This window comes from Desmodus rotundus, chromosome 7, assembly GCF_022682495.2.
Source record: "Desmodus rotundus isolate HL8 chromosome 7, HLdesRot8A.1, whole genome shotgun sequence".
Classification (NCBI taxonomy): domain Eukaryota; kingdom Metazoa; phylum Chordata; class Mammalia; order Chiroptera; family Phyllostomidae; genus Desmodus; species Desmodus rotundus.
The window spans coordinates 995,622-1,017,570 of record NC_071393.1 but is presented as its reverse complement, the minus strand read 5'-3'; the positions used below and the strand labels follow the sequence as shown (position 1 = coordinate 1,017,570).

General features: G+C 59.2%; 1 protein-coding gene across 3 annotated transcripts in view; it reads right to left on the bottom strand.

The window, feature by feature from the left end:
- The window catches only part of RIMBP2 (RIMS binding protein 2), a 113,678-nt gene that overhangs the window by 52,100 nt on the left and 39,629 nt on the right, over positions 1-21,949 (bottom strand). For 2 of the 3 annotated variants that reach the window (XM_053929012.1, XM_053929014.1), the window contains exon 2: positions 875-964. The exons of the other annotated variant lie outside the window; for it this stretch is intronic. In XM_053929012.1, coding sequence (XP_053784987.1) covers positions 875-964 — 90 coding nt within the window. The remainder of the gene's footprint in view (positions 1-874; positions 965-21,949) is intronic. 3 annotated transcript variants of the gene reach the window in all.

Here is a 21,949-nt window from a genome sequence, read left to right as displayed (position 1 = left end):
ACAGACAGAAGTGCACGAGGAGTGGTCTGAGACAAAGACCCTCCCACGCTCAGCTCCCACACCCCCTGCCGGGATCACTGCCACCATTCCACCTTTGGCTCCAGACGAAATAAAAATGCCGCTGGGCTGAGAAGGTCACCAGCTGCGTTGCGTGTGCACAGGGTGAGCGTGGTGCTCAGAGGTGGTCAGTGTGAGCGCGTCCACGTCGGGTGGAGCCGCCCCCAGAGCAGGGGTGGAAAGGAGAGGGGACTGAGGGAGCAGGGGCTGCAGGACTGTGGGGGAAAGGGCACCACACGGAGAGGTGGGATGTGCCCAGAGCTAATCGAATTGTGGCAAAATACATACACCGTGGAGTTCGTCACCCTACCCACGTGTGGGTGCACAGCCCCGTGGCATAAGCACGCTCCCACTGTGGTGCACCCGTCACCATCGTCCCCAGGGGGTTCCATCGTCCCAACGGAAACTGTCCCCATTGAGCCCCAGCCCCCACCGTCTGCGCTCCGTCCCCATGACTCGGCCGTGTCGGGGTCCCTGACGTGAGTGGGCTCAGGCACCGGTTCTCCCTGTGGGTCTGGCTGACGTCACCGATCACATGTCCTCAGGGCTCATCCCTGGGCAGCAGGTGTCTGATCCCCTTCCTCTTTGAGGGTCGATCCCCTTCCCCTTTGAGGGTCGATCCCCTTCCACGGTGTGAGCGCACCTCGCCGTGTTTGTCCTTCGCCCGCCAACGGACACTCGGGCTGCCTCCACGTCCCAGCCACTGGGACAGTGTTGCTATGAACACGGGTGTGCTGACCCAGAAGCACCATAGCTGGATCGCATGTCCCTTCCCAGCCAGCCTGTCTCCCGGTGGCCTGGTGATAGTGTGAGTTACCTGGTCCAGCTGCAGGGCCCTAGTGGGCAGGCCTGCATGCTGGGGTCTCAGGCGAGCCGCTCCCTGGGCAGCATCCTTCTGCTCATTTTCCTAGGACAAAAGGAAAGGGCACCGTGAGGTGACTCCCCAGCCCGTGGAGGCGTGCCGCAGCGTGGCAGGCAAGAGTCGGATTTGAAATCAGACCCGGGGCGGGTGTGACTGAATTCACAGCTGTGGCACGTGGGGCCGGTTTCTTCCTTCCCTCTCAGCCTTCAGCGTCCTGCTCTACAAAGGGCAGCGATGGCACTTTACAAGGACGCTGTAAGAGTATAACAATACATAACAAGCACGTAGCGGGGAGCCCAGCAGATAAACGTCATTCCCCCGTGACGTGCTCACCCGCATTGCACTTCGTGTCCCGTAGAGATGACAGGACTGCTCGCCAAGTGGAGTTAGTCGAGCTTCCCCTGCCCGCACCCCTCAATGCTCCTAACACACAGCTGCGAAAAGCACTGGAGGGATGTTCTAAAGTTTGTCCTGCTCAAAAACGAGATAGAAGTCCATGAGGACTCAGATTCCGAGTCCAGAAACAGGCAGAGAGGGTTGGGAGCCCCTTTTGCAGGATGGGTGGGACACGGCGAGCTCCCCCGAGGCCAGGACCTGAGCAAAGCTCACGGCCAGCCCAAGCTGAGATCTGAGATCGGCCCCCAGCCCCCAGAGAAAGCAGAACACGGGAGGTGACGTTGCCCAGACCTCCAGCCTGTACACGACCCGCCCACCTGGGGCACAGGCTCAGGGCCAGCGGGACAAGCCCTGACTCCACACCAGGGGCACCAGGCTGTGGGACGGTAACTTCAAAAAGGTAAGACAGGGTAAGCCCAGTGGGAGAGAATGGGGTTAACACCTCCCAATAGGATGGGTCTGAGAACAGAAATTCAAAAAAAACATAAAGAAAGCTCAACCTTACTAAAGAGAGCCAACAAAATCAGCAATCAGGAGGATTTACTCCCGAGGAAAGGAAAGTGGCAAAGTGACCTGAAAATGACGTCAGCAGTGAGCGGAGGGCCCTCCGCAAGAGAGATGAGGAAGAACTTCCATGCAAAAGGGACAAGAAAGAGGCACTGGGGACCATGAATGGCCCACGGGGCTGGTGACTGGCAACAGCGGCTATTTCCTCGTTTGCCTGACTCTGCGGCACAGTCTCTGTGCACATCCCGCGTGGGCACCCGCATCCCAACCAGTCCAGCCAGTGCCCCGTGGTCCTGCGAGTGCCCTGGCCTCACGCCCCATTCACACTCACACTGGGAAGGGGTAAGGGTCACGGGGCTCAGGCCCTTCCCGCAGAAGCAAGCTCCCCACCCCAGCTCTTCTCGGATCTGTCTCAGGTTCTACTGAGCCCTGCCCGCCCTCGGCCACAGCACCCCGAGCTCCTGCGGCCTTTGCACCCACCGCGTTTCCAGGGATGCCACCCAAGGAAGCCATGTGCACACTCCTCTCTCGAGGTGGTCGGGGGGCGGGGAGACAACAATCCCCCCACCTGCAGGAAAGTGTTTTGATGTGACAGTCACCTCCCCACCTCTGAGATGTCCCCCTAATCACAGTCACCCTCGTCTTTCTCAGGGAAAGCAAATGGCCAGCTGTGACGTTGCCGCCCTTTCTGAGGTCCGGGGACACAATGCGCCTCCCTGACCAGCGGCCATGCCTATTGGACGGGACAGTCCTTGAGGGGCCCAGGCACACGCCCCTGCACATGACCATGGCTCGAAGCGTGGTCCCTCCCTACCAAAGGCGCCACTGTGTGCCCACAGCTTCCACCTCCTGCTGCCAACTGGCCACCTGGCTCCTGCTGTGACTTCTCCTGGCATCGTGCCGAGAAGCGTGGCTGGTAAGAGAAACGTCGGGAAGAAGAACGAGGCTAACTCTGTCCCCCAGCTGCTGGTGGCTGCAGAGACGTCACATTCCTCCACTTCATAGTCCCTCCCAGTGATTCGAGGTCAACTGCTTGAGCTGATGAAATCAATCTTCCCAAGACTGATCTCAACCCAGTCCAGGAAACACGGGTCCACGGTGCCACCATGAGAAGCAAGAGAAACGGCCCAGTTTCTTCCCAGCGCAGTTGGCCTGAATCGGAAGCACAGCGTCACTCAGGGTGCCAGCCCCACGGCAAGGGGCCAGTCACAGGAGAGCTGCTTAAGCCACAATGATCCTCAGAACAGACAGCCCCCAACCCACTTTAAGACCACAAGCAGGTGCTGAAAGGAGCCCAAAAAAGAGAGAGGGAATGCCCATCGGAGCCAAGGCCGACAGTGTGGTTCGCCCACCAGACACGAGCCTCTCGCTCAGTCCACACATGGTATTTACCCCAGAAAAGGCCCCCAGTTGGGGAGGGGCACATGAGGTCCCTCATGTGGCACAGCCCCCAGGAACATGGTCACAGCACGTGGTCCAGCCCCCAGGAGGGGGAGACATAAGCTCCTGTCACATGAGCTGCCAGCTGATGGGACTCCATTAGGAAGCCGGGGGCGGACTTCCGCAGTTTCCCCAGGGCAGCTCACGGAGGTCCCTGGGTCCTCCGAGGGCAGCCCCCTCCCCGTCAGGAGCGCTAATGAGACCCACCTTGCAGCGGAAAGATGCCCCTTTCCCAGAGGGGGACTCCCACAGGAAGAGGAAGGCATTCTTCCCTGATGCGTGAGCTCGGTTCATTGCCCACAAAAACCCCCAACATGTGTGCGGCCGGGGGTGCTCACCAGACACCCTGGACACGGGGGAGAATGCCCTCCCCTGCCCCGTGGGTGCGGCAGCGGAGCCGCCACAGCAGAAATGTTGGCTGGGCCATCCCAACTGCCCTGAGATCACGGGAAATAGCCAGGCCAGCGTGCACGGTGCTCCCTGTGGAACAGGAGCCCGGGGACACCACAGGCGCAGAGCAGCAAAGAGTCTGCAGGCATCAGCGACCCCAGTCACAGGAGCACCGAGTCCACTTTCAGCCGGCCGTCAACATCCCTGTCTTCACTACAGACGAGGACTCGGCTTCAGCGAAGTGCCATCGGACACGTCAGAGTGCAGTAAGTTGGAGCTCTGGACTTCACTGCCCCTCCCGTTTTCCCCTCTAACCTGTTCCTCCACTTTGGCTTCATGTTCATCCCTGGCCCGTGTAATTACACCACGAAATTATAAACGCGTAGCCGTACGAGGCTCACACGCAGCCTAGACTCTGTCACGGTGCTGTGCGAGGCCACTGCAACCTCCCGTAAGAGAACGATGAGGTCACCCCAAGTACGACAACACACTACAGAAAGGGTGTAAGTCGGCCCTGGGACGGGCCGGGGAGATCTTTCTTCCTGCAGCGTGAAGGCAGGGGTGGGGGCGGGGTGAGCGGAAGAGAGGAGGGAAAGAGAGGGGACAGCAGTGTTGGGGGAGCCTGGCGGGAGCTGGAAAGGAGACCTGAAAACCCCAGAGTGCCCTGTCCGTGGTCCTGAACTTACGGAGCCACCCACTCTGGCCCCAGGGTCAGGACCCTGGACAGTTGGCTGCCCCATCACGATGTGGGGGCGTCAAAGAGCAGAGAACCTGGCTCTGAGGCCTGATCCTGACACTTACCAAGTGTGGCTCAGGGCAAATTATTTAATTCTCCTGCCTGCTCTAGGCAGTTTAACTGAGATGATGCACTCGCCACGCATGCTGTGCTCCACTCCTGGGACATAAGCCCCGTTAGATTCATGTTGGGGTACCACTGGCCACAGGACACAGGCTGCCCCAAAGACAGCTCTTCTCTGCCCAGACCAGCAGGGCTGAAGGCGGCAGAATGGCCTACACAGGGGAGGGGAGCGAGGGGGACAGAGAGGACAGTTGGGACACCGCCGGGCTGGGATGTGAGAAATGTGGCACCCCTGTGCCCTGGGAGCAGATGTAAAGCAGTGCGGCCACGGTGGGCAAGTACGATGGCTCCCCAACAAGCTGAACAGAATCACCACGCAACCCAGTCACCCCGCGCCCGGGAGCACACTGTACCCCAAAGAATGAAGGCCGGTGTCCAAGCAAACACTGAATGTTCACTGCAGCCAAAAGGCAGACACAGCCCAGACACCCATCCGCTAACAAGGGGACAAACAAACAAAACTCGGCCCTTCCACACGATGGGGTGGGACTCAGCCACGAGCAGGAGCGAGGCTCCCACACCGGCTGCGGCGAGGAGGACCCTCGAGAACGTGACACTGAGTGAGACGCCAGACGCGGAGGCCACATACTGTGTCTATATGCGATAGAAGATATCGAAAACAGGCAAATGCACGGAGACAGAAAGCAGATCAGGGCTGCCGGGGGCTGGGGGAGGGGGATGGGGCGGGGAGTGGCAGCTCATGGGGACGGGTTTCCCTTTGGGGCGATGACCGTGCTGTGCAACCAGACACAACCTGTGGCTGCCCTGCGTCCCACTAACCTGTGCCCTGTAAAATGGCTAATTTGGGGTCACATGGGTTTCACCTCAATTACCGAAGTGATTAAAGACGGCACCCAGCCCTCCAGCCACAGGGCCTGAGTGCCGCAGGAGACACACTGCCCCCAGCCTTGTGTCCACGAGCTTCTCCCCTCGCTGAGTGACGCTCGGGACGACCAGTCCCCGGAGGCAAACACCCATAGCACCCGGCCACCGTGAGCAAGCGGCACCCTCCCCAGAGCCAGGGGGGAAGCCCAGCTTGTGAGCTGCGTCTCCAAGCGGCTCCTGCCAAGGGCATGTCCAGGGTCACTTTTTCTGCCAACTTTAGAGCTGAATTTCTGCATAAAATGCAACTCGCCATACACGGCTTGTCATACACGATGCAAAACGATCTACGAACTACGTCCCACCTGCTCCCCGAAAGCCCTCAGGGGTGCACGTGACAGCGGTGTTCATGCAATGAGGCAGCCCAGCACGAGGATGGGAAAGGGAGAAGGGAACACCAGGTGGAGAGTTTAAACCAGGAAGTCACAGACAGACGTTCCGCCCACTGAGCTAACATCACGTGTGTGCACTGAGTTTGCGAGCTGCTCGTGTGCACGGGAAAACTCGCCAACCAGAACTTCCTTAAGGTAAAGAACGAGCCCGTCTGCACCCAGCTGCTCACGTCGCCTCCACGGCACGGGTCAGACTGGGCGGGGGGCGCGGTGTTGATCATTGCTTCAGTACGGCGTGGCCACGGGCACGAGGCCAAGGCAAGGCAGTGACAGAAAATCAACGAGAGCTTTTAAGAAATGGAAGAGCAACAACTGGTTGTGTGTTTTAGGGGAGAGCTCAGGAAGTCCCATTCTCTAGAGTAGTTCTGGTTAGTCGGGGAGGTGGGGGTGGGCAGTGTACACAGACTCAGTAGAAAAGTCTTTCTTCCTTGACAGAGCGGTCACACAAGCCCAGCTACCTTGGACACCAACGCATCTCTTCTTCCCCGAAGTGACTCGCTAAGTAAACACATCCATGAAGTGAAATTAGCAGAGTGATGCATTTTCCCAGACAAATGACACAGCGGCGGTGAGTCGGGACACGGCTGGTGTCTAAAACGGAGTGGGAAGCAGTAACGGCAATGACAGTGGTGGCCAGCCCCATGACAAGAGTGCTCTGTTCCAAACCAGCGCTCCGCTCAGACGCGACGTCGGGAAAGCCCTTGGGAAGCCGAGGCAGCATCGTCAGTCCCGACGCGAGGAATTAAGAGAGCAAGGTCATGTTCTCACGACGAATCACCTCGCTGCCTCCGCCAGTTTGGTATAAAAATCAGTAACACATCAGTGAGGAAAGAGCATCCGTCAGGCTTCTGTCGGCGCTGATTGAAACTGGTTAGAAAGGACACGTGTGTACCCAGCCGCGTGCTCTGTCCGAGGTGATGATGCCACATGGTCCGGCCATTCCACCCTGTGGCCACAGCTACCTCTGAGCAAACGGTACAGAGTGTCTCCGATTTGGGGAAAACACAGAGAAAAGTAAAGGCAACGCATGACTGATTCCCTCCACACTGAAGAGGCATTTGACAAACTCGGACTCACATTAATATCACAATGATCAACAGACGGAACACCTCTGGGTGCCAGCTGCTGCTAACTCACTTCACCTACATCTTCGCTTTCACATGTACAACAGACTTTTAAGGCAGATACTGCCATTGTTACCCTGACTTTAATATGTATAATGTGAAGGTTAGGGTTAAAAACTTGACCAAGCTCACAGAGCCACCGAGTGGTGACGCTGGGCCCTGAACGGACCTCCATCCCGCCCCACACTCTGCCCCAGGCAGAGACACTGAGGGGAAGCTGCACTTGGATTCATTGGCTGGTGGTGGGCTCAGACCACTGGCGTGCAAGGGAGTCAAGGACTCCGGGGTCCCGATGGCACGGGACAATTCCCAAGGAGGGAAGGTGCCGGTGATCGTCTACATGTCCAACAGACAGTCCCAAGTCCCGGGGAGGAACGGGGGCAGTCTGGTACCCCGTTGATCCTGAGAGTTCAATGGAGACAAAGAGGGGGAGTCCACATAATGGCAAGGACACAGGGTCCCTGCCACCCCTTCCCGGGGGCGGGACATGAGAGCAGTCACAACAGCTGTGAGCTGCAGCTCCCTCCACGTCACCCCCCGCGTAGGCTTTGCGGGCACCCCCGACATAATTCGGAAAACAGTGCCTGGCCCGCGGCAAGCGCTGCAGAACGCCGCAGAACGGGTCACTCTCATTGTGTCCCGTCCACAAGCGCCTTCAGGGAGTTCCTGAGGTCCCAAAACACTGACGGGAAAGCGAACGCAAACCGACGCGAAATCTCACGTTTGTGGTCCGGGAAACGGATGGGAGACACTGCCCAGTTAAAGCGACCAGACTAACCTCGGTCTCAGGCTCAGTGAGTCACTGAGACCCAGGGAAAACTGGGGAAATGGGGGCACTGGGAGCAGAACCCCTAAATCCTCACTCCCATTATTGGGCAGAGGCTGGCACTGCTTGGTTGCGCTTTATAAGCGGGGACAGGCCCCAGGCTCACGATGACGCTGTGAAGGAGGTGCAGTGCTTCCCTCCACTCTGCACAAGGACAACTGAGGCCACATGTGGTCGGTGGCTCGCCGGAGGTACACGCTGGGACTCAATCCCCAGCAGCCTGGCCCAGGCTCTGGGCATGGAGCCGCCACCTCATTGGCAGCCTGGGTTACGCCTGCTTCTGTGAGGACAAAGCAGGAAGCCACATTTGCTGAACACCCAGATTCAGCATAAAGGGCCGGCAGGAAAAAATTTCCAAAAGGCCGTTTCAGCTCTGGTTACGGCGGTGATTTGACAGAACAGGCAGGAGGAGCCTTGTTCACACACTGCTCGCTGTCCTGGACACAAAGTACTCCGAACATTTATACTGAGCCTCGGAAGGCTGGCCACTTAATAAACCCTAGGCTCATAGAGGCAGCTCTGAGCACACCACTGTACTTCCTCTGAGGGCAGAGATATGAGTGTATTACCAAAAATAATAAAGTGTAAATGTATCTATTCCCACACAAAAATTTTAAGTGTGTGAAAAATGTAACAAAGGACCTATGTCGGGGTGGAGCAGTGAGCTATTCAACCAGCAGCCTCTGATGTAGGGGAGGTGTTTTTTCTTACGTTTTTATAACTTTGACCTTGGGAGGATTTCTACATAAAACAGCAAAGACACAAAAGCTTCCCATGCAAAAGCCAGGCCCGTAAACCGGAGGCGGGCGGGAGGTCGGGCCCTCGCAAACAATGCGCCACGTCTGGCAAAAGTTCACCATCTTCTGCATCTGTTCGGGGCAACAGCCGTCAAAGGCCGGCTCTCGGAAACACACCTCCACCAGCCCGGCTCTGCTCACGAAGAGGAAGCTGCGCCAGCAGGGACGTTGGCGGTTGCCTTGGCAACCACAGGGCACCCAGGTGAGCTCCTCTGCCCCCTGGAACTTGGGAAGGGCGGGGGGGTGGACTGAGTGGCAGCTCTGTGTTCCATCCTGACTGGGGCTCTAGGCCCGTGCACCTCAGCTTCCGGCTGCAAGGGACTCTGCTTTTAAAGAGAGTTTTTGCTGCATGTGTTTAATCACCGGCGGCACACGCATCTCATCCACGGGCTGAGGGAGAGGCACAGGGTGGCCTGCCCTCCTGTCCACGCTGTGGGCAGACCTGCAGCCAATGACTGCAGGCACTGTCTTAGCGGCCACCGGAGACCCCCTCTCCATGCCAGCAATTTGCACCGTCCTTCTCCTAGCATGGGTCTACGGGGAGCAACTGGCCGTGGGAAGCAGCACCCGGCAGGCTGCTGTCTGGGAACAGGTGGCCCCTCCAGCTGGGAGCCAGAGCCTAGAAGGAACCATGTAGGGGGGTGGGGATGCACGTCCCCCCCAGAGCTCAGCACCCTGAGCCCAGGAAGGGGAGGCCGTCACCGGCTATGTCTGAGGGACCAGATGGGATGGGCATCTGGAGCCGGGGGAATGCAGGAACACAGCACCTGTGGAGGGAGGGGCCAGGGAGGAAATCCCCAACCTCTCCACCCCCCTCCCCGGGGGTCAGGGGGTGGGACACAAGCTTGCTTGGGGGGTGGGTTGCAGGGCAGGATGAGAGCAGTAGAGATGGGGATACCCGGAGCCAGCACACCAGGCCATCGGGTATGAGCCATGACTGCTGGGACCCCGGGGACGAGACTTGGAGGTCGGTGGGCCTCTTTGAGCCTCAGTGCCCTGACCCGCACAAAACAGCCACATCCCGTGCGAATTCACACAGCGAAGTCCCAACCCCCAGAAATGGAGAATGTGACCCTTGTCCTCATTGGGTCACTGCAGAGGGACCTGGGTGGGAAGGCCACCGTCCTCTCTCCCGTCTGCCCTCTGCCCAGCGGGAGAAGCTGGAACACCAGGCGGCGACACTGGGCTGTGAGCCCAGGCGAGGGGTCTGGCCTGAGCCTGTGACGGCTTCCACAATAGCGCAGGAAACACAGCGCTGTGCGTAAGGGGGCGGGGGGGGGGGGGGGCCGTCTGCGTGCTGTCAGCAAGGAGCCGAGGACAGGGCCTGGCCCCTGGACCACGCACTGGCAGCCTGCTCTCCCAGTGCCACCAGGCGGCGGCATCCCAGGAAGACTCAAGATCGCTGGCAGCCGGAGCTGCTGCCAACATCACCAACCAAAAAGCAACCCATCCACCAGGGACCCGGCAGTAATGACTTCCCGGCCCCTCCCCTGGCTTCCAGGTCAGGGCCCAGCGCCTTCTCCCTGAGCCCCTGGGCACAGACGTGGCCCCCGGAAAGGCAGGATTCCCGCAGCCCCGGGCCCGGGCCACTTCCACAGCAAAGGTGTTTGTTCTGTTACTGATTTGTAGCAGGAAGTGTCCCCCAGTGTGAAGGAGGCGCCGTGTAGGTCAGGGGCTGTCGGGACTCTGGTGCTCCCTGGCAGGGAGGCACCAGCCAGCCAATCAGCGGCAGACGAGCCCCTTCCCACTAGAACGAGCAAAGTGGTGCCCTGCCCCTCAAGTGTCCTCCATCGCACACAGCGTCCTTTACTATGAAAGTGCCTGGTGAGGGCAGGGCCAACAACTCACGCGGCGAGGCCAGGCCTGTGGGCTTCATTCCAAAGACGTTCCAAGTCCAAATGTCAGAGACCCATGCTCCCCGCCGGGTCTGTGGTGTCCTTCCCCAGCCCCTCAGCCCACATCCGCCTCATCCCAGACATGGCGCCGCCACCTGGTCCAAGTCCACATCACAGGGCATCTCGGCCACTGGGCAGCCATGAGTCTCTCTGCTGGACGTCTCACACCTCTGCAAGTCAGAGACGGCGGCTCGGTTACCTGGGTGGGGGTGGGGGGCGCCAGATACAGCTCATCAACTCTCTGTCTTCGTGCAAAGTCGTATCAAGCCCTGGCTGCTGTGGCTCAGTGGATTGAGCACTGGCCTATAAATCGAAATGTCGCCCATTCGATCCCCAGTCAGGGCACACGCGTGGGTTGTGGGCCAGGTCCCCAGTAGGGGGCGTGTGAGAGGCAACCGATTGATACATTGATGTTTCTCTCCCTCTTTCTCCCTCCCTTCCCCTCTCTCTAAAAATAAATAAATAAAATCTTTTTTTTTTAAAGAAGTTTCAGAAAGTGGTGGAAACGACTAGTAAGGTCTCCACCCTGTCTTAATTCTAACTCTAACATGCACCCCACAACCTGTGCCCTGTGCCTGTTAGACTTGGGGATGCCGTCTCCCACTCTCCAGAACCGGGGAAGTGTCTTCAATGTATCCAAACTGACTTTCTATTCATGACCTTCTCTGATGGATACAGCGACTTACACTCACGGCAGAAAACACTTAACATGTAGAAAAGTACCTAATAAGTCCATGGCAGACCCTTCAAAGCCTGCAAACGCACCAGAACTTTCTTGATTTGTGAGATGGAGTGTGAGTGGAAACCGTCTGTGGACCTTCCTCAAGTCTGTGACACCCCCCCACCCCCGCTCAACAGTCGACAAACAAGCCATTTGTGTCTAGCCCAATGCTGCATTGTATCCAATTACTTCCAAGCCACCCTCTGAGGCACGGAGTATGCTTTATCCACAAGAAACAGTCTATGAACTCCTTGAGAGAGTGGAGTTTGTCTACAGGAAACAGAAAAGCAATTTAAAGCAGCTTGAGGGCTCCACCCACCCTGTGTGCCTACCTCCCCCCCACCTACCAGATCCCCACAGGCTGCGATCGAGATGGTCCCGCGCGACAGCCGGAGGAGCTGCCACTCACCGGAGGACACCTTTTCATTGCTTTTAGAAAGGAGGAGAGAGAGAGAGACATCGATTGGTTGCCTTCTCACACGCTACATGACTCGACTGAATATTGAACCCATGACCTTTCCATCTACGGGATGACCTCCAACCAACTGAGCCACACAGGCCAGGATGGCTGCCTCTTGAATCTTGCTCAGGAGAAATGAAACTTTCTTAGGGGCCACCTCGGTATCTCCTCGCCCACCCCGCCCAGGGCCAACACCTCCGGGGAGCGCGACCCTGGCTGCAGGGTCGCCTGGGAAGAGCAGAGGGAAGCTGAAGAAAACCAGGGCTCCGTTTGGCAAGAATAAGGGGACAGTGGATGTTACTAGGCGACCAAGTAGCCTCTCTTCCTGTAGATGTTGCCTGTGCCTGACAGCTGGTCAGAGCCCCCGTGGGCACCGTCCAGAGCAGAGGGAATGTGAAGAGCGGGGGGATCACTGAGCAGGACTAACACACTGTGCACTTGATCGAGTGCAAGCCGAAGCCTCTGACGGTGGAGCTCAGTGTCACGGGTGGTGTGCGGACGGCTTCGACTTCCCTGCTCAAGTCCCTTTCTGACCAAGGACTGAACCAGGGGCTGGGAGCCCGATCGAGCTGGAGAGGGTGTGCTGTTGAGGACCTGCTAAGAGGGCTTTCAAAAACCACTCAAAGTCTCAAAGGCAAGTGACACAGAGGGACATGCCCTGGCAACCTGCTCCAACCCAACGAGTAGCCAGACGCCCGGGCCACCCCTGCACCCAGCCGAGCCGTCTCCCCCAAGGTGTCCGGTGGCAGCTCACCGGCCAGTGAGCAGCGTGGACACGAAGCCGCTGAACTGGTTCAGATACAAAGCGGGAGGAAAGATTGAACGAGTGTCTGACTGTCACGGGGTTGGGTTTCTAGGTCAGAAGTTACGAGGAAAAGGTCTGGGGTTGGCCTCCATTATTAACGAGGCCGTCGAACCACACGGGGAATAAAACGTGGAAATGGTGACTCGAGACTGAGGCCGCGCTGGGAGCATTCACTTCTGACGCCCTTTGAAAGGACCGGCAAACGCGCCTTCCTGCAGAAGGGCTTCCGCCTTCCACTGCGCCCCGTGAGCAGGCCAGCTGTGTCAGACCCGCGCTCAAGTCACCCCGCGTGCCGACAGACTCGTTGTGGGGGCCTGGATGCCACCCCTCCAGCAACTCAGTCCCAGCAACCCGTTTGAATGTAAGCCAGGTCATGTCACCCACAACCGTGTCAGGGAGGGAGGGAGGGAGGGAGGGGAGGGCAGAGGAGAAAACTCACAATTCCCCGTCCAGGTGCGCAGTTTCTCCTGGGAAAGAACTGGCTCCACACAACTTGGGGGCTGCTCTGAACTGCAGCTTCCAGGCCCGTGTGTCTGGGGTCCCCTCGGGTTGGCCCTGACCCTCAGAGTCCAAGCCACTGCCCCCCAACCCCCGCAGCCCTGGGCGTCTGGGTCCTGAGCAGCAGCCAGGAGCTGCATTCTCCAGAGGGAGCCACCCCAAAAACGAATCACACCCAAAAGAGACTGTAGCCAAACTGTTCTTGTCTCCAGCCAAGGCATGGGTAAACCTGTGTCTCACTGGGTTTGGAAGGCTGCAGGACACGGAGACTGAGCCGGAGCTGGCACGGGCCGCCGCCAGCCCGAAGGGCTGAGGAGGAGCCAAGAGGCATGTGTGCACACCGCGGGCGGGCCGTAAACGGACGCCGAGTCCTAAACGAGTCACGCCAGGAGAGAAATTAGGAACCAGCGTGTCCCTGCTGCCCTCGGGCAGGTATGCTGTCAGCAGGGGAAGACAGTCCTGTGGAAAGGAGCCCAGAAATGTGGCCGGGTGGTGGGGGTGAGTCAGGAGCCCGCTCCTGCAGAGCCGAAGGGGAGGATGGCACCTCCCGCCCCGAGGGGGCCTCTCTGGGCCCCTCTTCTCAGGACCCCACCCACGGCGTCCGCCACTGTGGCTGTCGCCCTGAGTGGCCCAGGGTCTGCAGGGCAGGCAGGCCGGGCCATGTCCCCGCCACGCCCTGCTGCTTGTGTGCGCGCCGGTCCTCGCCCTTCACCAGCTGTGCTCGTGTCCCTTCTCGACTGGCCCCGCAGGCTCTGAGTTCACCACCCCGAGACCATCCAAAAGTGCCGATAAGGAAAGGTAAGAGGGGTTGGGTCAGGCGGAAAGTGTCTGTGTGGCCCACGGCTTTGCTGCTGACCCCCTCAGTCCTTCCTCAAAGCGCTCCCCCACCCGCGGCCCAGGGACTTGTGCACCACTGGGCTCCTCACTGGCGCCCCCAACCTGCTGGGCTTCGGCCTGTTCTGTGACCCTGCAGGGCACCTCCCAGGAGTTTCTGGGAGTCCAGTCCTGTGCCACCCAGAGACCGCTGCCCAGGGCAGAGGTCCCGGTCCCGGCACAAGCCCCACCCCCACCACACCTCCTGTCCCAGACTGTTCCAGGGCCCACTGTCCTCCCTGGGAGAAGTCCCCATGGCCCCCTCCAGCCCCTCCGTGGGCTCAGGGGCTGTGGGCCAGGTCTTTGGTGAAGCCAAGTTTCTGTTGGGGTGAGGCCCGGAGAAGGCTTCTGACTGCACGGTGCTCAGACCCATTGGCCAAGGGCGCAGGCCACTCACAAAGGGACTCTCTGTCGGCGCTGATCTGGGTGGAGAACATTCCCTATGCGCAACAGTGACCACAACCCCGCCGAGCTCTAGCAACGCACAGGCCTACGGCAAGCCCTGTGCGTGAGGTCGGCGCTGCTGCAGATGCCATTCCGTCAACAGGGCTGGGCTGTGGACAGTTTGCACCTGCGGTTGTCACACAAGGGCTCCTCAAGCCCCCCACCTCCCATGGCACTAGAATTGGATCAGAGCCTATGAGGCCTCAGGGCAGGAAGCACACTCCGCTGTGACAGCCACGGGTGTAAGGCGTGTGCCCAATGTCACAGATGGCCCTCGGAGGGGCACTTGACCCCAGCGGTCATAGTCCGGGAGTCCCCGCAGAAACACACCTGTGTCCTGGGCTCTGAGCACAGAGATCACACGTTTCCTCCAACGAGAGTGCCCCCCACCCCCCGTGTTCTCACCAGCGCCAGAAACCTCCAGAGACCCCCGCGGCCTAGCCCACAGCCCCTGACCAATGTCTCCGGATGTCATTTCCTCCACCAGCTGCACACGGGCTGAGGGGTCAGTTACAGTGACGGTCACAACGGGGACAACGTGAAACAGAAAATGACAGGGCCAGTCACCCCCTGCCGAGAGCAGCAGGTGTGCAGGAGAGCTTCCATGTTGCGCCTCCACCGGGCTGACGGCCCCACCGGGGGTCCAATCGCCGCCCCTCCTTTCAGGGTGGAGGCCAAAGCAGGGACGTCTAAACACCCGGCACACGGCACACCCGGGCAGAGCCAGGACGCCTGCCAGGTGGCCCCCGGGGCGAGTATGGTGGGACACAGGGCTGAGCGCAGGGCTCCCACTGCTCCCACCACCCAGCGCCAGGGAGGGGGCAGGACCAGGCAGGCGTGAGCCCCACCCCCACTCCGTCCTCCCAGTGAGTCCAGGCTGCCTTCAAGCCATCGCTTCCGGACTTATCTGCACGTTGGACTCACTGGGGGATATTTCCAAATGCCCAAAGGCCAGGCCGCACCCCAGACCCACTCAGTCACACTCCAGGAGAGGAGCGCGTGCCGGGCCCACAGGCGTGGACGTGTGGAGAAACTGCTGAGTTCGGCTCGGCTGGGGGCAGGGTCGGCATTCTGACCCAGCTGTACAAGCCCGCTCAGCATTCCTCATCTTCCCAGGAAATGCACGGGAAGACTGTGTGTGTGGAAGTGTCTGCTCCGGGTGGGGCAGTCCTCACACGGGGCCCAAGGGATCCTCCATCACACGACCCGGCAAAGAGCAGTGCCCTGAGCGAGGCTCTCGGCCAGGCACTGAGCTCCCAGCCAACAGAAGCTCACCTGGAAGGACAGCACCCCACAACCCGGGTGGAAGCTGGAGCTACCACTGACCGCCACCTCACACGATCGCTCCCAATCAACCACCGCCCCCCCCCCCCAGAGGGCAGGTGGCGGAGTCCCCGGTGAGAGAGCAGAGGCCAGACAGCACCATGGAGGCGAGGGCCCACTCGTGTCCTCTGCCGCCAGCAGGCTAATTTCAGGGAGACACCACTGAGACTCCCATCCTGCCCGGGCCTGCAGCCCTTCCCTGCCCATGGGAAGCACGTGTTTCGGGAGCTGGAGACAACGTTAAAATCTTGCAGCTGAAGACAGATGACAGAGGAGGCTGGGAGAGTAGGAGGTCCCCGTCCCCTCGGTTTGCAGCCGCAGCCCTGGCATTACTCCTGGACAGAGTGGGTCTCTGTTCCTGGTGGAGACTGGTCGCCTTCTGCCAGAAACAGCCACTCCCGCACTTGAGCTCTGATGCTTTCCCAGCAAGGTCGTTGTAGAAAAGCACCCAGGAGAGGCTGCAACTGCACAGATACCACCTTCCACTTCACCCGCACAGCAGCCCTCGCCCCGCTGGGATCTGCCTGGAGCCCGCGCTTCTGCTGCCACAGGCTCCTGGCATCTGTCCCCTTCTGAGGCCACAGCGCCTGTGGGATCAGCCCCACCTCGGCTCGAGGAGTCAACTAAGCTGTCAGAACTCGGCTGCCACTGCCCCTGGAGTTCAGCCCCTGCTGTGGATGGACCCCAGTCACGTCACCCCCGACTCCTTGCTTCCCTTGGCCACCGTGCCCACACAGCTACGCTCCCTTGCAGTCTGCTCAGGGTCCTCGCTGAGGGCCCTGTCTTCCTGCCAGCCCTGACCCAGGCTTTTTCTGCAGGACCTAACTCCACCCACGGTAGGTCACCGCGCCCTGGTTCCATGGGGGTGTCAGAATGTGGATGCAGCCGGCCCTCTTCCCATTGGGCTAGCTCACGGTGTGATCCAGCAGCACGGAGACTCCCAGCAACCCTTAGACCTCCCACTGGACAGTCGGTCCGAGGCGCCAGAATGCTTGTCCTCCAGGGGAAGTGGACAGACCCACCCACTGCCTGTAGCCCTGAGGCCACCCACTGGCCATGGGGGTTGGGGAGGGGGCAGCCAGGCAAAGGGAAGAACTCGGGCCCCTGGCCAGTGCAATTGGCTATCTCCTGTTTCATGTCAGACTGGCAGTCGCTGGGTGGTGGCACATTCGCCATGCTGAAAAGCGAGCTGCGCCATGGATTAAAAATTAATTTACTGCCCAGCCTGGCTTCCAGCTTGGTCCTTAATTGAGTTTTGTTATGAGACCAGCACGGAGCTCCAGGGCCTTGCAAGGGCCACCCAGGGGCCGGCGTGTGTGGAGAGGTTGGGGAGCAATGTGATGCAGTCACCCTCCCACCCACGGGGAATGCTCAGCTCCAGAGCCCCGCCGGAACCAGCCTGGGCACGCAGGCCCCGTTTTGCAGATGAGGAAGCATGGGATTCTCTGGTCTGGGTCTCACCAAAACCCAGGCCCACGGTGACAGTTCAGCCCCCGTGCTCCAAAGGGACATCCCACATCATGAGTTGGGGGTCAGATGCCAGACACACCCTCTGATCCTGAGACTAGGTCCTTTGGTGTCCCCCCCATTTGGAGGGAGCTACAGACTACGGCCTCCAGATAATGCAGCGCCTGCTCCCTGCTCAGCCCCGTGCAGTCCTCAGTCCCGCACAGGCAACGTCAGCAAGAATGCGGAACGGCTGAAAGCTACAAGACACGGCAACAAACTGTGACCTTTGACTCAAGCTCCTGGACTCGAACACAGCTGGGCCCGACCCACGAGCCTGCGTCGTTGGAAGTGGTCCTTGCTCGTTTACTTTCCACACGAAGACGCAGTTAAAGCCTGTGGTGATGTACTCGGCCATGAACCTGGGAACCTGGGAAGTTCCCACAGGGGGCTTGATGCTCCTTCCAGAGGGGGACGGCCCCATCAGTGACCCAGCAGCAGGGAGACCCCCAGCAACCCTCAGACCTCTCACTGAACAGTCAGTCAGTCGGAGGTGCGCTGGGGTCACAGGTTACCGGGCTGGTTAGGGTCACTCAGAAGAGACAGCACCTCCGGTTAGAAGGCTTCCTCAGACTCACCGTGCACAGCTAAATGTCACCTCCCGAGCGTCTGCAGGCTGTCGTCACGGGGTCTGAGTGATGCTTCCACATACAACGTGGACACGAGGGTGACGACCCTCTCGAATGTAAGCACCGCCTCCCGCGTCACCTCCCTAGGTGACACGAGGCACCCACCATGGTGCACCTGCAGTCGGATGCACAGACAGTCCCACAGGGGAGCCCCGGGGCCCTGGTCACCAGCCAGGTTTCCGTTCCATCCCTTCCTGTCCTCCTCGTCCCACTCAGACCGAACCGAGGCTTGCTCTTCGCAGCTCAGGTTCCGTGCAGGGTGCGGCAGCAGAGGCGGCCAGGGCCAATTCATCGTGTCCCTGGCCCCGGGTCAGCCCCTCCAGGGTGCGGTGCTTACTGCTGGTGCTGCCTGGGCTTCGGCTGGAAGAGGCGGCAGCCAGGGACAGACCCTGGGTGCAGGTGTCAGCCGCAGACGGCACGGACAGGCTGCCTGGGGCGGCCATGGCCCTGAGGAGTCCAGAGGCCCCCAGTCGAGCCCAGAAGGTGCTCCGCCTGTCCGGGTCTCCGCCGCCCGATCTCTGCCTCCTCACACAGCTGCCTCCAGGCCCCACACACGGACAGTCCACCTTGTGCTCCCGCTGGAGTCGCTGAGAGCTGTGCCCTTTACGAAGGCGTCCGCCTGGCGAGCAGGACACAGGACCCGCGGCCATGACCGCACAAACATCCTGGAGGCTGATGGAGTTTCAAAAGAAGTTCAGGCAAAATGCCTTCTTCAAAGGGAATATTGAGATGGAAACATTGTTGAGAGCTTTGTCATGTAAATGACCGTGAAGGGAAGATTCCAGCAGGAAAGCCACTGGGGGGCTGAGCATGAACAAGGGTGGGAAGAGGTGTTTCAGTCACTGCCAACCGTACAGTGATCCGCTGAGACCCGCCATGAGGGAGAGAGAGGGGCGGTGGGACAGGGGGACAGAGAGGGAGAGAGCGTGGGAGCCCCCACTCCGGAATTCCATCAGAGACAACGGGTCTGTGTCCAAAAGCCAGGTGTTAACAGCTTTCTTGTTAATGAAGTCTCTATGTTCTTTTTAAATTACTTTGTAGGAAGCTACCTTGAAATTGCGGCACCAGATTGGCAAACTGGAAAAAAGTGGTTTTTCAGGACACAGTATTCATTCACGCATTCACTCAGCTACCCAGTCATTCACTCACCGGCATCTGCGCTTGCTGCCGTCAGAGAGCCCCCCCCCCCCCGCCCCCCCGCCCCCTGGGAGCAGGGCGCTGAGCACGTCAGGCCAGCTCCCGCCCTCGTGAGCGCACGTCCCGGCGAGCCGCACAGACCGCAGACACACGACAGACAGCCGTGGTGGCAGTGGCACGGACTGCTCTCCATTAAGACAGCTGCATCACACAGCCGATTATCAGGACCAGGAGCTTCTGTCCTGTGCCGTCCAGGACAGACCCGCTGCCCCCCCACACGACCGTGCCATCCGGAACTCTGGCTGCAGAGCTCCGTGGAAACAGACCCTCCAATGCAAAGACACCTGACACTCCCCCTCCCGTTCAGAGTGAAGCGCATGCACCTGACCTCCAGCCGGAGGTCAGCGGGGAGTAAACTGGGTTCAGACCACGGCTCTGTATCATGGCCTGCGGCCCCTCAGTGCCAACCAGGAAACACTCAAGCCCTTCTTTCCCTAGTGACAGAGTCGCTCTTTAGAAGCCATGTCGTCATGGGAACCAGGCGTATCCCACGGACGCAGGTTAAAAATTAAGCTCCACTGGCAGTCACACTCCCTCATCACTCTCCCCACACCCAGGGCCATGTCTGCCTGGGCAGCTGCTGCTCTGTCTGCAGCATCGGCCAGTGGCAAACACTCTGTTGCCTGGTTACTAACTGGTGACAGAGACAAGCCCTGGCTGGTCAGCAGGTCCAAAACACCCAACACTCTCACCCAGGGGGCTCCTGGAGGTGTGGAGGTCCCCCCCACCGCGGGCCGTCACACTCACCCACACAATGACCTGGTGGGCAAGGAGACAGGGACTCTGGCCCAAGCAGCAGCGGGCGTGAGGGATTCCAAGGAAGGACCCACCCCCCGAGCCCGTGCCCAGACTTCCCCCTTTCCGGCAGGACGCCAGTCTTATTGGCTGGGTCCCACGTTAATGCCCTCATCTTGGCCTGACTGCATCTGTAGAGACCCTGTCTCCAAATAAAGCCATATGCCAAGACCCTAGGGGTTGGGGCTGCAGCCTGTGGTGGGCACACATTCCCCATAACAGACCTCTGAGTGATGCCACCCCGGATCGGCTGGTGAAGCCGGGTCCCCTGTTAACTCACCTGGAATTGTCATGTCAGCGATGGGCGGGCAAGCCACATGCCTGAGATCTGGCTGGCTAGAGAGGCTGCACATGTGAAGACACACCTCCACGGGAGGAAGAGGGGCTCTCCCAGTCTTGGGGGACCCAGCCATTCTTTTTCAGGCATAATAACCTCCGACGAACAGGAAACTCTGGGCCCTGATCACGGACTGCACGGGATAGATCCTCTGAAAGATGGGTTAACGCGACAGACTTCGGGCAGGCCCTTCGGGTAAGTGAAAAGGGAAGCCCAATCCGTGATAGTTTTAAGTTATGTAAGTCTTTTTGAGCCCAACTGTAAATGTGTCAAGAAACAGAAAAATAGCAAGAGGTTTGTTAACTCTAAGTGCATGACTAAGGGACTCTGATTATAACTGAAGCTAACACAGAGGAAACTGAGATTCATGAAATATTGTTTGAGTCCTGGATCAAGCCACCCCTGAAGCTGTACTACTGTCTCTTCAATTGCACCAGTCAATGAACTCCCCTTTCTGCTGAAGCTGGTTGGGCTGGTTCGCTGTCATCCTCAAGCTAAATTGCCCCAACAAACACAAAAGCACAGGGTGTAGGAGCCCAGAGACCTTTGTGAGAGGACCGTCACACCCCAGCCTCATGTCTACTCCATAGAACAAAAAAAAAACTGGCAAGTGCACTCCAGGGTCTGGCAAGGCCCTGCCCTTGCTTCTGCCCTCACTGTCAACAGAGAGTGCTGCTGCCCAGCCTCATGGGCGCTTCCCGACAGGCTCAGGACGGCACTGCCGATGCCGGGACGGGGCGGGCACTGAGACTCTGGCATCAGCAGAGCATGTTCCAGTTTGACTTGTCTACTTTTCCTTAAAGGAACAAAGGAAATGGAATTTAAAATGCATAATTGCTTTAGTCTTGAAGGGTAACGCCATTAACCAGACATCTCCACACGAACAGCATTACGCCGAGAAGCTCTGTCCTGAGGCCCCAAGCAGACATGCGCCCAGAACCCGGGGCCTTCCTGTCTGGCCGGCGTCCCGGCCTGGGTCCTGGAGCACAGGAACCACCAGCATCTCCCAAGGTCAAATCGGAGGTGATCGGGGACGGGGCTTCCCCAAACACCACGAGTCTGCCACTTCTGTGTTCCCACAATACACATCCCCTTTTTCCTAAGCAAGCATGTTTATGGACATAAAGATATTGAAAAAGGAGACTTCATATCACTACCGTTGAAACCACAGGTCCAAACGCTACTTACAAGTTTTCTAGTAAATAATTACATTTTTCCAACAAATACATGACTGAATCTGGGTTCTGTTGACTGCACTCATCTGTGTTGTTCCTGTGGGACTCCGGAAATGGCGGGTTGGTCTGTGGACTCAGGCAATGCCAGGCTAACAGTCAGCAAGCTCCGCACAGGGGCAGAGAAGACACCGACTCCGTCTGAGCGTGCGCAGGGCTGGGGTGCAGCCGCCTGCTGCAGGAGCTCACGGCATGGGTAACAGTCCCTGCCTGCCGACCCCGGAGGAGGGTGCGTTGGATTCATCTGAGAGGAAGGAACGAGCAGATGGCACGGGTCAAAGTCCCAGACACTGGCGGGTCCTGGTGGCGGCAGATACGGACCGAGCACCTGTCACGTGCCATCACGTGGCTACACCACCCACACGTGCGCACACAGAAACACGTAGACAAAGGCCCAGAAAGGCCCAGCCAGTGAGAGAGGCAGAAGACGCCTGAGCACTCACAAACTGAACCTGCCACTCACCAGCCCAGCCACGAATCTGAAAGGTAGCAGAGCAGTGTCTGTGTGCACTGGGACACGTGTGCACACACATGTCCACACGAGAATACATGTGCCCTGTTTTCATATATGCATCCATAGCATAACATACAGAGACACTGTGTCTGTGTGCGCATACAGGAAAAGGCCCAGAAATCCTGAAGGGCAACCCCAGACTGTTAGCTGTGACCGCCGGCAGGCAGGCCCAGAGAGCGGCACAGGGC